This window comes from Labrus bergylta, chromosome 4 (assembly GCF_963930695.1).
Source record: "Labrus bergylta chromosome 4, fLabBer1.1, whole genome shotgun sequence".
Lineage (NCBI taxonomy): Eukaryota > Metazoa > Chordata > Actinopteri > Labriformes > Labridae > Labrus > Labrus bergylta.
Window position 1 is genome coordinate 11201299 of NC_089198.1, and position 18055 is coordinate 11219353.

An 18055-nucleotide genomic window follows, 5' to 3' on the forward strand; every position below is an offset into this window, starting at 1 on the left:
TGGCCACACACTGATGATCACATCATATTTCTATGTTGAGCAGTTAAGGCTGGCACTGTCATGATACCCGTGATATTTGGAGCAAATGTAGCATTGTATATGAGGTGTAGTATCGGCTCTGACCGGTAGGGGGCGTTTTGTTGATGGTATAATTGTATTAGGGTAGATGTGATACAGGGCAGGACTGACATCATTGATGTGAAATTTTAAGAAAATGTGAGACTTTGTAAACTGCAAACTGGACCAGCTGGGGCTCAGCACTTCCCTGTGCAACTGGCTGCTGGACTTCCCCAGCGAGAGGCCTCAGACAGTGCGGGTCGGCGGCAGCACATCAAAAACCACCGTCATGAGCACGGGGGCCCCCCAAGGTTGTGTGCGCTCCATCCTTCAGCAGAAACCACATTGTTAAGTTTGCAGACGACACAACAGTGGTTGGTCTCATCTCCAACAACGATGAGACGCACTACAGGATGGAGGTCAGCCAACTGGCCACGTGGTGCAGAGACAACAACCTCTTCCTGAACGTCGACAAGACCAAGGAGGTTGTTGTCGACTTCCGGAGAGTCTCCACTCCTAAACCCCCACTGACCATCGACGGTGCTGCTGTGGAGAGAGTGAGCAGCACTAAGTTCCTGGGGGTTCACATCAGTGAGGATCCCTCCTGGACAACCAACACCACATCACTGGCCAAGAAGTCCCAGCAAGTGCCTCTACTTCCTCCGCAAGCTGAAGAGAGCACGAGCCCCCCATCCATCATGTGCTCCTTCTACAGAGGCACCATCGAGAGCATCCTGACCAGCTGCATCACTGTGTGGCTTGAGAGCTGCACTGCTGCCAACCGCAAGACCCTGCAGCGCACAGTGAAGGCTGCTGAACGGATTATCGGTGTCCCACTCCCCTCTCTTCTGGACCTCTACGGTACCCGCCTCACCTGCAAAGCAACCAGCATTGTGCGTGACCCCACCCACCCCTCACACAGCCTCTTCAGCCTCCTGCCATCGGGGAGACGGTACCGCAGCCTGCGGGCTGGCTCCACCAGACTGGGAAACAGCTTCTTCCACCAAGCTGTCAGGAAGCTTAACTCTCTCCCCTCTCTTCCTTCCCTCCCCTCTGCCCCCACGAACACTGGACGTTGAAACCCCCTCCCGTTTGCCACCAAGAACTCTGGACTAATAACTCTGAAGTTAACTATTCAAAAGTACACTCAGTTTACTGCACATTGCACATATTTGCACAAGTTTACTTTTTCTTTAAATTTTATTTTATTTTATTTACCATTTTGTACCTTTTGCACAATTTAGAATTTATTGCTGTAATATTATTTATCTTATTTTTACCTCATTTTATTTTATCTATTTTACCTGATCTTATTTTACTGTTTAAGCACACATTACCCTTTACCATGTTTTATTTTTTGCATAAAATGTGAACTTTACATTTTGATAATTCAATTAAATTTGCTTCTCTTCAACTCATTTATAAAGGTTTAAATCATGAGGCTCCTCCGGTGCTCGGTGACCTCGTGGTTCCACTTAGATAGTCAGGCTCTGTAACACATGGAGCATCTAATGGATGGTTGGAGGACAGGGAGTGGCTGCTCTTCCTGGAGGAGTGATGGTGGAGGGGGAAGGCCAGAGACTTGGTCTGACCCTTTGAATGTCCCGAAGACGAGGAGGACTGGAAGATCACAGCGTCAGTGTTCAGACCGACATCCTGATGGGAGAGAGGAGAGAGAGAGAGCTGAGTTAAAGAGCCTGATTTAACAGGAATTGTTTCTTTTTAGCAAGGAGATGTTTACGGATCGACATTTCTTAAAACCCATCACAGATCTTGGACATCATCTGCTCATTTACATATTTAAAGGTACAGAAACAGGAACAGCCTGGTGTGAGCAGGGCTGAAATAGAGGGGTTTATAGACATGATCAAATACAGAATCAGAGTGGATTTAGAACAAGAAACTTCACACATGTTTTGGGGAGCTCTGAGACTTATTCAAACTGCTTAAAGAGGAGGATAATATGTTACCTTTAAAGTGTTAAGAGTGTTTAAGTTCAAATGATGCAGATGTTAAAAAATATAAATGAGTAATTGTGTTCCATAATTGTGATATCAATCAAAATAACTGTCATTATGATTATGAATTAAGCAGCCTAGTGTCAGTGCAGCTGAGTCAGTCATTGTTGACTACATCAAACAGTTTTTGCATTTTTATAAAATAAATAATAAAACTGCAGGGCTGAGGGGTGAATTTGTGGTGTGAGGGGCGGTACCTTATGTCTGAGTGTAGGTATGATTCTCTCGTAGAACTCAGGGTGTGGGTGAGTCTCCTGTAAGCAAAGCCAATCACAGGTTATCATCAGAGCGACAGACAGTTCTCCTTCAGAAACTCTGCAGAACAAATTCATGGAGGTATAATGCAGAGCTTCTGCTGCATGAGGGGAGAAAAGCCTCGATAAAGGGAAACCGACTTTGACATGCAGTCTACAAACACAACTTGTTGCTGATTGGAAGGAATCATGATGAGTTGTCAAATCAACCACGTGCACCAACAGAGTATCACTTTGTCTGTAAAGGTTCCTGGTTACAAAACAGGAGATTTGTTACATTGAAGAAGTGAATACACCGTTTCTTTTATCACAACTGATGGTTTCAATGTCAAATTAGACATTAAACACCCCCGTATGGCTGGAATGGAACGATCCTTGTGCGGTAAGTTAAAAGACGTTAATTTGTTTGTTTGTTGGTGGTTGAATCCGCACACACTGTGCCGTCAGTGTGTTTCTGCTGGATTTAACATGTGTATTATGGGTATAAGGTCACATTAATGCAGACTTAATGAGTGAATAAGAGGATTGATCAAATCCTATCATAGAATAAATTCTTATTCCACGTCTAGAAGACAAGTAGTTTCATGAGAATGTGGATCAATGAGCGCAAAAAAGAAACAACAAAACTTCCCACACTCAGTCGACTTTAGGAAAAATAGTTCTACTATAGTTCTGCTATGATCCCTGCAGAGAGGGGGCATATTAGATATCTTTTCTACCTTACAGTTGCTCTGTTTGTATTATTCAGCTCTGGAGAGATGTACGATTTTTTATAAATGCTTACACCCTTCTTCAAACAGAAGATGCAGGAGCTTTATTTCATCAAATATCAATAACATGTTTGCAGTTAATATTCTTGGAGATGTAACAACACGTGCACACCTTAATAAGCATTTCTAGCTCGATCCTCAGACTCATCACTTCGAGGGTCACTGCAGCGACTCTGCCCACATCCGGGTCTGTGACATCATCAGGGAAGCTGAGCCCATCGGCCTGCTGATTGGAGTAACCATAGAGACAGAGCACTGCTCGTCCTCCCTGAGAGCGGGGGGGGGGGGAAACAACCAGGAAGCAATGTGTGCTCAAGAAACAGGAAAAGGAGATAGTTCGGACTGTTTTGGACACAATCAAAAACAAGCCGTAGAGATTCATAACAAGGGATTAGCAACAATGAAAGGCTAATGAATTAAGATTTTGGGTAGACTGACTGGGATTTTTTTGGGCCGATAACGAAGTTGTGGAGATAAAAACAAATCTGATATCGATATATCTGCTGATATCTTTCTTAGATCGATGTTTGATTGTAGAGAGAGATTTAGATAAGTAATATATTACTTGATATGTAATATCGGCCGATAATATCAGCTGGCAGATTAATCGGTCGGGCTCTACATGCTATGAAAATGTCATGAAGGCCTGAAGCTAACGACAAAACTATCGGCTCTATCATCTCCTTCTGGTTCTTTTGTTTTAGGTTCCAGTGGTTCTTAGAGTAGTTCCTTTTCACACAGCATTTACTATATAGCACTGCCCTCTTATTTAAAAGGTCTTAGTTACCTGAATCGCATCGACGGTGGCCCTGAACACTGGGTTGTTGTGTTTCACCGTCCTCCAGTATTTCGGCCTGTTGGGATTTGTTAAGTTACAGCCGTACTTCTCCAGGATGTTCAAAGCAGTCGACAGTCTCTGGAGAGAAGCAAGGGTCTGAAGAAGAAGACAGAACGGTTCACAAATTACTAACTCTACGCTCGACTTCAATCTGAGATTAAAATTTGCATCAAAGCTTTAATCCAGCAGCAGCAACCATTGTTTCTATTGTAGATCCATAGACAGAGATCGTATTTGTTATTGGTCTAGAAATCATAACACTGACGATATCTAAATTCAAAAACATCCTTTAAATATATTTGTTTACATATATTTAAAACACTATATGTGTTTCCTGTGTTTAAATGTCATATTGCAAGGATAATCTACAATCTGATTTCTCTGTAATCAAAAGGAAAATGTATTTAGGTCGCCTGAATGCGGAGAGTTTGGGCTTTTTTTTTTTCATTTAGACTGCAGCCATTGAACCATTAAATCACATAACAAGCGATCTCCTGAGGACGACGGGTCTACAGTATTTATTTGATGTGTGTCCAGAATCGTTTTGAATCGAAATTGAATCGTGAGACACTGAAAGATTCCCAGCCCTACTCCTCATTCATCATGGTAACAGGTGAGGCACTGTAGAGAGACTGATACTAATTCAGTTGAACACTGCAATGTAGGTCCAGTGTGTAGTGCATGATGTTCAGCAGCAGATGAGAGCGACATGTCCATAGGTCATGCACGTGCAAATTTTCTAGGGGGCGCCACTGAGCCATTTGACCACGACCTCTCACTAAACCCAGAGCAAACCTTTCACTGTGCCACTGGGATAATGTGGATGAAGTTCCAAACAAATTTACCAAATTTACCAACAACCTTTAACGACCCAGCCTCTGTGTCTGTTGAGAAGAATGTTATACAGGTAAGTATATTTCCAGGTGGAGATTAAGCCATCGATGCCCCACCTACGGTCTGGGCCCCCAAAGTGGGATGCCAAAGTCTGAGGGAGGGTGAGAGGCTCTGTCTGCTCTGAGGTTGTCAAAATTAGATTTGTTATCTAAACTATCAGGGTAACACACTTCCTGGATGGCTTAGTTACTACAAAGGTCTGTTGGTAAGAAAAGGTGTGTGTTGTGATTTTACCATTAAAAAAAAGGCTGCTAACTTGCAATATATCCCTTTTTTGTGTGTGTCCTGGAGGGGCTCAGTGTTTTTAGATACAGGTGTGTGTGTGTGTGTGTGTGTGTGTGTGTGTGTGTGTGTGTGTGGGGGGGGTTGTTGTCTTGCCTCCTTCCTGTTGCTGCCGAAGCTGTTCTCTGTAACCATGGTCTCTGCAGCGATGTGCCGGTATTTGGAGCAGGGGGGTAAGGACAGATTAGCCATAGCCATCACCCCGGCTCGCACCTCCACCACCCTGCCACCAGAGTACAGACACACTTCAGCCCGACTCCGCACCTCCTGCAGGTCCTCCGACAGGGACGGCATTCTACACACACGCACACACAATACCAGGTGTTAGCGTAACTCTGTTATTCAAGTGTGTAGAAGTAGAATGAGTGTGTGAAAATAAACTTTGTGCATGAGTTACAGAGTTGTCAGGAACTGGGGCAGCCTAAAGCTGTGTGTGTAAATAATACAGGTTAGGACAACTTCTCCAGACTTAAACCAGGTCCCCTTGTCTCACTTGCTGCTGGACGGTAAAAGTGAAGGAGATTAGTCCTGAAGTTAGCAACAACTTTGGACCTGGAGCAAAACAATGGGCTTCGTGAATTGGGACGTTGAGGCAGAAAAAAAACAAAGAGCTATTGAAATAGTTTATTTGAGGTATTGAATGTGTCAACATTTTGGAAACAATTTGCTTAAAGTAATTCATTTTTAATCGACAATTTTGGCACATGGTGCACTGCTTCAATCTCTTAAAACAGCAAAGTCCTCTCTGTCATTTCACTTCAGTGATGTTAACATATTACATATATATCTAGAGGAGAATCCTTCCCCTTACTGCCAGGATCAAAGTCATATGTGGAGACAAGAAGAGGTAAAAAAGCAACGGCAACACTTGTAGTGTGAAGATCAAATGTTTTAACTTTAATTATATTACTAAAGATGATATTCATACTACATCATGTGTTGCTGGAGCTTTTTGACATCTTCAAGCCTTTCATTCTCCATGCACCTTGGTAGTCGGTGAAGTTGTACCATGCAGAGAAGCCTTCTCTGCGTCTATATTAGATGAGACGGATTTCAATTTGCATATAAAAACTGTACGCACACTATGCATCCTCCATCCCTCCCAACCTGCACCCACCCACTGAGAGCAGCTGCAGTCCTGTTCACATGCAGGATATGATGGCACAAAAGGTGAATGGACCATGTTTTTCAGTTTATTGAAGATGAATCTGAGCTTTGTATGTAGATAAGTAAATCAGGGTATGATCTGTCACTGCTGTCATCGCTTCACTCAGCAGCAGGTCAAATGAACTGCAGTCACGTAAAAATGTCTGAAACAAACCGTGCAGCAGCTGTTTCATAAAGCTTGACAACCTTACACATCCACCTGTGCAGCTGCGACTCAGTGATTACATGAAGCTGCTGTAGTGTCTTACCTTTGGTCCACAGGAGATCAGCAGAAAGAACCGGATCTATAGAGCAGCTCCTCCCTCCTTTCATTCACACCGAGCTGCAGGCTGACACATTGCGATGTTACGCTCGGCAATAGCAATAACGACCGTAAAGGTGTCGGGTAGTCAGGGTTACAGCAGGTGTGTTATTATCTACAGGACCCGTCATGTCAGCAAACAACGTTAAAACACACCATCCTCATCATCACACTCTCTCCTCCTGCTGAGGAAAACATGGACACAGCACAGATGACATCACACGTGGATCACTGAGGGCACCGTGCTTTTCTGTAAATGAAAATGTGAAAAATGACATAGCCCATGAGAATAACATTATTGTGTAAAAGACATGTAAAATAAAGATATATTAAAGCGAAAAGCATGTTAAAATGTTAAACTTATTTTCCAAAGACTCTTGAATTAGATATTAAAAGCATAATCATTTTTATAACGTCATACTAATCACATGCAGAAATAAATGTAGGACATATAGGAGAAATTTACCAAATAGCTTAATAGGAAGAGATCTTTGAAGATAAAGGTTATATTAAAGAGAAATTGAAGAAGGAGCTGAACATAAATATACCTGAGAAAAAGTAAAATCATATCATAGCTTTAAAGATTTACCTCGACATAAGATCACCTCGGCAGGAATAGACCTATTCATGGAAGATTCATGTTTTAGGGCATCATCCATGATGTCCAAGTTTGAACATAATTATGTCAGCTGCTGGAGATATGTGGGGGAAATAATGCAGATACACACAATTATTCTTTACATGCAAAACAACACACTTATTGGTCACATGTCTCAAACATATGTTTGGTAAAACAGGAAAACAGAAGAAATTCTTTGGAATATAAAGGTCTAAAAATAGATTGTTTTTTTATTGTTTTTAAAGGAGAACCCACAACACAATTATCTTGTCCATAAGACGATTGTTGCCACAAGTTAATATCTTCCTACAGTTCGTGTGTGCATGCTACATAATAACTTGTTTTTCACAAGATAATATTGTGAACACATGATAATAATTTGTTTCCATAAAATAAGAACTTGCGAACAGAAGATGATATGTTTTCATTTTTGGGACTTAAGGGCCTCTGTAGTAATCTTAGAATTTTAATTGATATATTTTTATTGTAAATCTCGAGAATAATAATAAATTAATGAAAATCATTTTATTCCATCTTTATTCTGTATAGCTCTAATTCATAACAAATGTTATCTGAACACGCTTTAAAAAAAGAGCAGGTCTAGGCCGTGCTCTTTGTTATATTATCTACAAAGATGATCATTATGATCCTTCATGAGCACTTTAAGCAACATTCAGCAAAGTTACAGAGACAAGACAATTTCTCTGCATTTGAGTGTAAAAGCTAATTTGAGGACCTATATGAATTCATGAAACTGGGTTATCACATAACTTCCTGGTAAAAGCAATACTGACTTCCTCTGAAAGAGCTACACTACACAGGTGGAACTGATTTGGCATAATTAAAAAGCAAGCAATCTAGCCTGCCCTGCTTCTTCTGATTGGTTGTTGCAGAACCGCTAACACTAATTGTTGCACTTCAAATAGCCGCAGCAAAGAGTTGATCTCCAGTTCTTACCATTTCCAGGAGTCACAACAGAATGATGCGAAAAGGAAAAAGGAGAAGTGGCGCTGGTTACTTGGCTGCAGCTGTTATTTTTACATGTTATTTGGCGCAAACCATTGACTGTTACCGATTGAAGAAAACAGAAAGAAGAGAAGGACGAAATGACCCTCATGCAGCCAAATCAGCAGCTGTCCAGGAGGGTAGAATTATTTTCGGGAGAGACCTTGAGACAGGGTCTGGCCTCGACTCTCAGGTCATAGATGGAATTAAGAAAACCTTCTCAAAAGTTTCTGCTGAAGCTGAAGCTGCTTATCAAGCGGACTCTCCAGGTATATATATTTTTAAGTCTTTATGATTATGATATTAAATTTTTTGACTCTTTTTATGGTGACTCTTCAAATCACATGGTTATTTAATTAGTCCAATCAGGCTGGCCTGAAGGACATGCAAATGATTCCGATGGCGGAGATGCATCATGGAAGCGTATGACATCCTCCCTGCAGTGTAGTGAGGACCAAATGAAGTTCAGTGCAGTGGGACAAGGTGCTTCACAGTTTACAGTGGACAAAGGTAACTTAAATAGGATTTCGCTACCGCTGTGCACTCATTATAAAGTGTGGCATATTTCTTGATTGCATTCTGACTCAGAATTTGTCCTAATAGGAACCTCGCATCTGTCCCAAATCCCACCAACCTGTGGCTACACAATGCAAAGGAACCCTCTTGCACTTGTTATGTTGGTCCCCTATGATGGCTGCAACATGGTTCAAGAGGTAATTTTTTTTTTCCTGAAATGTATAATGTTGTATACGGTGGGAAAATGATAACTCTAAAAGCAGCTGGTTTCATAACATCTGCAATTTTTTTAATAATTAATTGATCTTCTATAAAGCATCAAGGACCTGATTAGTGTCTGTATAGCCACCTGTTAAATGTTGATGAGTTGGTAAATGGTTATTCTTGGGTGTTTTTGAAGATCAATTGATCATAATTCTGTTAATCTAAACCCAGTCCTAGTGTAACCCTGTGGTCTGCTTAACATTTTGACTTTTTTTTTTTTCTCCTCTGAAGGATGGGTATTATATTCTCCTAATACGCTGGCGAGGCGTTCCAGTCTACCTCTTGTGTCCATTTTACCCTCTGCCAGTCACGGCAGTGCCATCCCTGACGTTTCCTTGTCCCTTCTTCCCACCTTGTGACCCTCTGGTGACTACTACTGAAACTGAGCCGACGAAAACTAAACCGACTAAAACTAAGCCCACTAAAACTAAACCAACCAAGACTAAGCCCACTAAAACTAAACCGACTAAACCAACCAAGACAAAACCGACTAAAACTAAGCCAACCAAGACAAAACCGACTAAAACCAAGCCCACTAAAACTAAACCAACCAAGACTAAGCCCACTAAAACTAAACCGACTGAAACTAAGCCCACTAAAACTAAACCGACAAAAACTAAACCGACTGAAACTAAGCCCACTAAAACTAAACCGACCAAGACAAAACCGACTAAAACTAAACCAACCAAGACAAAACCGACTAAAACCAAGCCCACTAAAACTAAACCGACTATTGCTGACCCGACTAAGACTAAGCCCACTAAAACTAAACCGACGAAGACAAAACCAACTGAAACCAAGCCCACTAAAACTAAACCAACCAAGACTAAGCCCACTAAAACTAAACCGACTAAAACTAAACCAACCAAGACAAAACCGACTAAAACTAAGCCAACCAAGACAAAACCGACTAAAACCAAGCCCACTAAAACTAAACCAACCAAGACTAAGCCCACTAAAACTAAACCGACTGAAACTAAGCCCACTAAAACTAAACCGACAAAAACTAAACCGACTGAAACTAAGCCCACTAAAACTAAACCGACCAAGACAAAACCGACTAAAACTAAGCCAACCAAGACAAAACCGACTAAAACCAAGCCCACTAAAACTAAACCAACCAAGACTAAGCCCACTAAAACTAAACCGACTGAAACTAAGCCCACTAAAACTAAACCGACAAAAACTAAACCGACTGAAACTAAGCCCACTAAAACTAAACCGACCAAGACAAAACCGACTAAAACTAAGCCCACTAAAACTAAACCAACCAAGACAAAACCGACTGAAACTAAGCCCACTAAAACTAAACCGACTAAAACTAAACCAACTAAAACTAAGCCCACTAAAACTAAACCAACCAAGACAAAACCGACTGAAACCAAGCCCACTAAAACTAAACCGACTAAAACTAAACCGACCAAGACAAAACCGACTGAAACTAAGCCCACTAAAACTGAACCGACCAAGACAAAACCGACTGAAACTAAGCCCACTAAAACTAAACCAACCAAGACTAAGCCCACTAAAACTAAACCGACTAAAACTAAACCAACTAAAACTAAGCCCACTAAAACTAAACCAACCAAGACTAAGCCCACTAAAACTAAACCGACTAAAACTAAACCAACCAAGACAAAACCGACTGAAACCAAGCCCACTAAAACTAAACCAACCAAGACAAAACCGACTGAAACCAAGCCCACTAAAACTAAGCCAACCAAGACAAAACCGACTGAAACCAAACCCACTAAAACTAAACCGACTAAAACTAAACCAACCAAGACAAAACCGACTGAAACCAAGCCCACTAAAACTAAACCAACCAAGACAAAACCGACTGAAACCAAGCCCACTAAAACTAAGCCAACCAAGACTAAGCCCACTAAAACTAAGCCAACCAAGACAAAACCGACTGAAACCAAGCCCACTAAAACTAAGCCAACCAAGACAAAACCGACTGAAACCAAGCCCACTAAAACTAAACCGACTAAAACTAAACCAACCAAGACAAAACCGACTGAAACCAAGCCCACTAAAACTAAGCCAACCAAGACTAAGCCCACTAAAACTAAGCCAACCAAGACAAAACCGACTGAAACCAAGCCCACTAAAACTAAACCGACTAAAACTAAACCAACCAAGACAAAACCGACTAAAACTAAACCGACTAAAACTAAACCGACCAAGACAAAACCGACTGAAACGAAGCCCACTAAAACTAAACCAACCAAGACTAAGCCCACTAAAACTAAACCGACTAAAACTAAACCAACTAAAACTAAGCCCACTAAAACTAAACCAACCAAGACTAAGCCCACTAAAACTAAACCGACTAAAACTAAACCAACCAAGACAAAACCGACTGAAACCAAGCCCACTAAAACTAAACCAACCAAGACAAAACCGACTGAAACCAAGCCCACTAAAACTAAGCCAACCAAGACAAAACCGACTGAAACCAAGCCCACTAAAACTAAGCCAACCAAGACAAAACCGACTGAAACCAAGCCCACTAAAACTAAACCAACCAAGACAAAACCGACTGAAACCAAGCCCACTAAAACTAAGCCAACCAAGACTAAGCCCACTAAAACTAAGCCAACCAAGACAAAACCGACTGAAACCAAGCCCACTAAAACTAAACCGACTAAAACTAAACCAACCAAGACAAAACCGACTGAAACCAAGCCCACTAAAACTAAACCAACCAAGACTGAGCCCACTAAAACTAAACCAACCAAGACAAAACCAACTAAAACTAAGCCCACTAAAACTAAACCAACCAAGACTAAGCCCACTAAAACTAAACCAACCAAGACAAAACCAACTGAAACTAAACCAACCAAGACTAAGCCCACTAAAACTAAACCAACCAAGACTAAGCCCACTAAAACTAAACCAACCAAGACAAAACCAACTGAAACTAAACCAACCAAGACTAAGCCCACTAAAACTAAACCAACCAAGACAAAACCGACTGAAACCAAGCCCACTAAAACTAAACCAACCAAGACAAAACCGACTGAAACCAAGCCCACTAAAACTAAACCAACCAAGACAAAACCAACTAAAACTAAACCGACTGAAACTAAGCCCACTAAAACTAAGCCAACCAAGACAAAACCAACTGAAACTAAGCCCACTAAAACTAAACCAACCAAGACAAAACCGACTGAAACTAAGCCCACTAAAACTAAACCAACCAAGACTAAGCCCACTAAAACCAAGCCCACTAAAACTAAACCAACCAAGACAAAACCGACTGAAACCAAGCCCACTAAAACAAAACCGACTGAAACCAAGCCCACTAAAACTAAACCAACAAAGACAAAACCGACTGAAACCAAGCCCACTAAAACTAAACCAACCAAGACTAAGCCCACTAAAACTAAACCAACAAAGACAAAACCAACTGAAACTAAACCAACCAAGACTAAGCCCACTAAAACTAAACCAACAAAGACAAAACCAACTGAAACTAAACCAACCAAGACAAAACCGACTAAAACTAAACCAACCAAGACAAAACCAACTGAAACTAAACCGACCAAGACTAAGCCCACTAAAACTAAACCAACCAAGACAAAACCGACTGAAACTAAACCAACCAAGACTAAGCCCACTAAAACTAAACCAACCAAGACAAAACCGACTAAAACTAAGCCCACTAAAACTAAACCAACCAAGACAAAACCAACTGAAACTAAACCAACCAAGACTAAGCCCACTAAAACCAAGCCCACTAAAACTAAACCAACCAAGACAAAACCGACTGAAACCAAGCCCACTAAAACTAAACCAACCAAGACTAAGCCCACTAAAACTAAACCAACCAAGACAAAACCAACTGAAACCAAGCCCACTAAAACTAAGCCCACTGAAACTAAACCAACCAAGACAAAACCAACTGAAACTAAACCAACCAAGACTAAGCCCACTAAAACTAAACCAACCAAGACAAAACCGACTAAAACCAAGCCCACTAAAACTAAACCAACCAAGACAAAACCAACTGAAACTAAACCAACCAAGACTAAGCCCACTGAAACTAAGCCCACTAAAACTAAACCAACCAAGACTAAGCCCACTAAAACCAAGCCCACTAAAACTAAACCAACCAAGACAAAACCGACTGAAACCAAGCCCACTAAAACTAAACCAACCAAGACAAAACCGACTGAAACCAAGCCCACTAAAACTAAACCAACCAAGACTAAGCCCACTAAAACTAAACCAACCAAGACAAAACCAACTGAAACCAAGCCCACTAAAACTAAACCAACCAAGACTAAGCCCACTAAAACTAAACCGACTAAAACTAAACCAACCAAGACAAAACCAACTGAAACTAAACCAACCAAGACTAAGCCCACTAAAACTAAACCGACTAAAACTAAACCAACCAAGACAAAACCAACTGAAACTAAACCAACCAAGACTAAGCCCACTAAAACTAAACCAACCAAGACAAAACCGACTAAAACCAAGCCCACTAAAACTAAACCAACCAAGACAAAACCAACTGAAACTAAACCAACCAAGACTAAGCCCACTAAAACTAAACCAACCAAGACAAAACCAACTGAAACTAAACCAACCAAGACTAAGCCCACTAAAACTAAACCAACCAAGACAAAACCGACTGAAACTAAACCAACCAAGACTAAGCCCACTAAAACTAAACCAACCAAGACAAAACCGACTAAAACCAAGCCCACTAAAACTAAACCAACCAAGACTAAGCCCACTAAAACTAAACCAACCAAGACAAAACCGACTAAAACCAAGCCCACTAAAACTAAGCCCACTAAAACTAAACCAACCAAGACAAAACCAACTGAAACTAAACCAACCAAGACTAAGCCCACTAAAACTAAACCAACCAAGACAAAACCGACTAAAACCAAGCCCACTAAAACTAAACCAACCAAGACAAAACCAACTGAAACTAAACCAACCAAGACTAAGCCCACTAAAACCAAGCCCACCAAGACTAAGCCCACTGAAACTAAGCCCACTAAAACTAAACCAACCAAGACTAAGCCCACTGAAACTAAGCCCACTAAAACTAAACCAACCAAGACTAAGCCCACTAAAACCAAGCCCACTAAAACTAAACCAACCAAGACAAAACCGACTGAAACCAAGCCCACTAAAACTAAACCAACCAAGACAAAACCGACTGAAACCAAGCCCACTAAAACTAAACCAACCAAGACTAAGCCCACTAAAACTAAACCAACCAAGACAAAACCAACTGAAACCAAGCCCACTAAAACTAAACCAACCAAGACTAAGCCCACTAAAACTAAACCGACTAAAACTAAACCAACCAAGACAAAACCAACTGAAACTAAACCAACCAAGACTAAGCCCACTAAAACTAAACCGACTAAAACTAAACCAACCAAGACAAAACCAACTGAAACTAAACCAACCAAGACTAAGCCCACTAAAACTAAACCAACCAAGACAAAACCAACTGAAACTAAACCAACCAAGACTAAGCCCACTAAAACTAAACCAACCAAGACAAAACCGACTGAAACTAAACCAACCAAGACTAAGCCCACTAAAACTAAACCAACCAAGACAAAACCGACTAAAACCAAGCCCACTAAAACTAAACCAACCAAGACTAAGCCCACTAAAACTAAACCAACCAAGACAAAACCGACTAAAACCAAGCCCACTAAAACTAAGCCCACTAAAACTAAACCAACCAAGACAAAACCGACTAAAACCAAGCCCACTAAAACTAAACCAACCAAGACAAAACCAACTGAAACTAAACCAACCAAGACTAAGCCCACTAAAACTAAACCAACCAAGACAAAACCAACTGAAACTAAACCAACCAAGACTAAGCCCACTAAAACTAAACCAACCAAGACAAAACCGACTGAAACTAAACCAACCAAGACTAAGCCCACTAAAACTAAACCAACCAAGACAAAACCGACTAAAACCAAGCCCACTAAAACTAAACCAACCAAGACTAAGCCCACTAAAACTAAACCAACCAAGACAAAACCGACTAAAACCAAGCCCACTAAAACTAAGCCCACTAAAACTAAACCAACCAAGACAAAACCGACTAAAACCAAGCCCACTAAAACTAAGCCCACTAAAACTAAACCAACCAAGACTAAGCCCACTAAAACTAAACCAACCAAGACAAAACCGACTAAAACCAAGCCCACTAAAACTAAGCCCACTAAAACTAAACCAACCAAGACTAAGCCCACTAAAACTAAACCAACCAAGACAAAACCGACTGAAACTAAACCAACCAAGACTAAGCCCACTAAAACTAAACCAACCAAGACAAAACCGACTAAAACCAAGCCCACTAAAACTAAACCAACCAAGACTAAGCCCACTAAAACTAAACCAACCAAGACAAAACCGACTGAAACTAAGCCCACTAAACCGACCAAGCCCACTAAACCGACCAAGCCGACCAAGCCCACTAAACCGACCAAGCCCACTAAACCGACCAAGCCCACTAAGCCCACTAAACCGACCAAGCCCACTAAGCCCACTAAACCGACCAAGCCCACTAAACCGACCAAGCCCACTAAACCGACCAAGCCCACTAAGCCCACTAAACCGACCAAGCCCACTAAACCGACTAAACCACCCCAAGTTCAACAGCCTGCACAATACCTTAAAAAATATATTTATTCTCTTTATCATACCAATTCACCGCTTGAGCCATTAACTACTACCCCACCCTCTACAACAGAGCCCCCTCCATCACCTACCACATACTCTACAACGGAGCCCCCTCCACCATTTACTTTGCCTTGACGACACTGTCATCTGCATGCTGCTGTTCCTCAGTTTCTGTACCTGCCATATCCACCTCCCTATCCCCTACATACTCTCTCAAGTGTTAATGTGAAGTGTTTTAATAAATGGTTTAACAAACAAGTGATACTGTCTCATCTGTTTATTTGACCTGTAACTGTCAATGAGAGCATGTACTTTATATTCTTTTCAAACCCTAAAAGGGCTATTTCAGACATGTCTACATGGTGGCACCATGGCTCAAATTTATTTTCTAAAATAGTTGTGAACAAGCTCACTAGGATATTGAGTTGCATTGCACATCAGTTGTCAATGACATGGGATTGAACATATCCAGAAGGTTGGGGAGTTTACTTTTTCAGAGCTTGTGTTTGTCTAAAGGTGCTTTAGCTGAACACATCAATCTCTGTGGTGCTTTATATTTGCTTAAACTAATTGCTACCATCAGCAGGTCTTATAAATATGTCAGCTTCCATCTCACTACTATCTCATTTTGTCATCCCTTACTACAAATGATAACACCTTTCCTGCTTTACATCCTTCAGGAAACAGTTTTGCTGATGAAGGAAAAAATTACCTGAATTATTGAAATATATTTCCATGTTCTTTGTCTATACTGCTGTTCCTCTTAACTTGGAATGTTTCTACTCCACAGACTTTAATATTAAAACACCAGTTTGAGTATCAATTGCCTATTTTCATAATCAAGTCCAAAATGTATTTACTGTATGTGTATTTCCATTTAATTTTAGTTCTAATGTATATCCCACCTAGTAAATAAATGGAGTTGTTACTCTATCCATTAGACTGTACCAGCACCAGGACAGGTGCTGGTACAGCACTTCATCACAAGGGCAGGGATCCCCAACACCTTGCTGATTTTTCTGAGAGCCATATATCCCAGACCTAACTCATGTGCCAAGAGGACCATTCGCACATTCACATCAAACGCGACATCCTTCCTGGACTCATCTTGAAGTCGTGTAGATGTGTACACGCTCCTGCGGTATTTGTCACTCTCGCGCAGATGGCACTCGAGCAATAAACTGCTACAGAACCCATGATTCTGTGGATCTATATCTATTTTCAGACCTGACCCAGCACAATTTGGACAAATTAAATCACAAAGCTGTTCATTCAATCGGGCAACATGAACAAGCAGCCACTGCTGTCTGGCATGCGTGTCACTTTTATCTATTTCTAAATCACCCCCCGGTTACACCCCCTTGTAGAACAAATTGGAACCCCACTCTAAATTAAAATATTTCAATCATGGATAGTCACCACAAGATGGCAGCATTTCCTTAATTTTAGACAGGCTCTGTATCATGCATGAGAAATTTTGAACTACCTTGATTTGAGAGCGTTATTAGCCCTTCTTAGCCCCCGACATGTCATGTTTGGTACCAATGGATGCAGTATTTTGTGCAGGGTCATTTGATACCTGTATATCCCCTCTAGCTTTAAAATTGAGCCTGCAACGCCGTCCAGAAAATAGTAACAGTTATGTCAGCTGAGGGCACACTAACATTAGACAACAAGTTAACCGTTAGCGATAGCTAGCTAACGAAATGACTGCTAGCTAACTGGTAAACTGTTAACGCGAGCAATTTTGTGAAATTGCTTGGTTGACTCATGTAACATAATGGTTTAGCTAGTTAGCCGTTAGCTAGCAAGAGTTACAGCCACTTCCTCATCATGGCGATGGGATTTGTGGACTTCCTGTTGGATATTGAGCATGGGTGCAAGAGGGTTTATTGTAGGTGTTGTCCAGTGGGCGTGCACTGTAGCTGTTCCCACTCAACGTTCTTGATGCCAAAATACGCCGCTTAGGGGCGCTTCCATCTTGCGATTTTGACGTCATTTGGAGCCAGAGTCTGCACAGTAGGGTCCGAGGGCAGGAGCCCTGGTAACACGCCCCGCCCACTTAGCATACTGCCCTGATGACTTACGCAGCCCAGCTACGTCGAAAGCGTTCTGCCGGTCTACGATGAAGAAATGTGTAAGTACAACAAACCACCGTATTCAAAGTCTAATATTTAAACACACTGTATTTTTAAAAATCCCGCTATTTTGATCAGTACTGAAAATACGTGGGCTGCTGGGTCCTCTGTTTTTAACGAAGTCGTTCTATATTTAAGCTATATTTAAGATAGGTTAGCACCACAGACCGTAGGCTACAGGTGTTAAGATATGTTGTATTTTGTTAGAAACTGATAGTCTGCAATGTGATTCAAGTCTGCTTTTCTAATAT

At 41.3% G+C, this 18055-nt stretch overlaps 2 protein-coding genes across 3 annotated transcripts; one reads left to right on the forward strand and one right to left on the reverse strand.

Moving 5' to 3' along the window:
- Positions 1–1265: 1265 nt before the first annotated feature.
- LOC109976405 (E3 ubiquitin-protein ligase RNF31-like) lies at positions 1266–6771 on the reverse strand. Of its 2 annotated transcripts, XM_065953314.1 has the most exons (6): positions 6529–6771; positions 5210–5408; positions 3887–4033; positions 3212–3367; positions 2273–2329; positions 1266–1713 (listed from the first exon to the last, which is right to left on the reverse strand). In XM_065953314.1, the coding sequence occupies exons 2-6, from the start codon at positions 5405–5407 to the stop codon at positions 1492–1494; spliced, it is 780 nt and encodes a 259-aa protein (XP_065809386.1). In that variant the 5' UTR covers position 5408; positions 6529–6771; the 3' UTR covers positions 1266–1491. The 2 variants fall into 2 exon arrangements, with proteins under 2 accessions (XP_065809386.1, XP_065809387.1); XM_065953315.1 differs by lacking the exon at positions 3212–3367 and having other exon boundaries at positions 1267–1713.
- A 1394-nt stretch (positions 6772–8165) lies between these two features.
- Positions 8166–15928, forward strand: LOC114918633 (mucin-2-like). The gene is made up of 4 exons (XM_065953717.1): positions 8166–8474; positions 8566–8715; positions 8809–8918; positions 9217–15928. The coding sequence occupies exons 1-4, from the start codon at positions 8180–8182 to the stop codon at positions 15799–15801; spliced, it is 7140 nt and encodes a 2379-aa protein (XP_065809789.1). The 5' UTR covers positions 8166–8179; the 3' UTR covers positions 15802–15928.
- The last annotated feature ends 2127 nt before the right edge of the window (positions 15929–18055 follow it).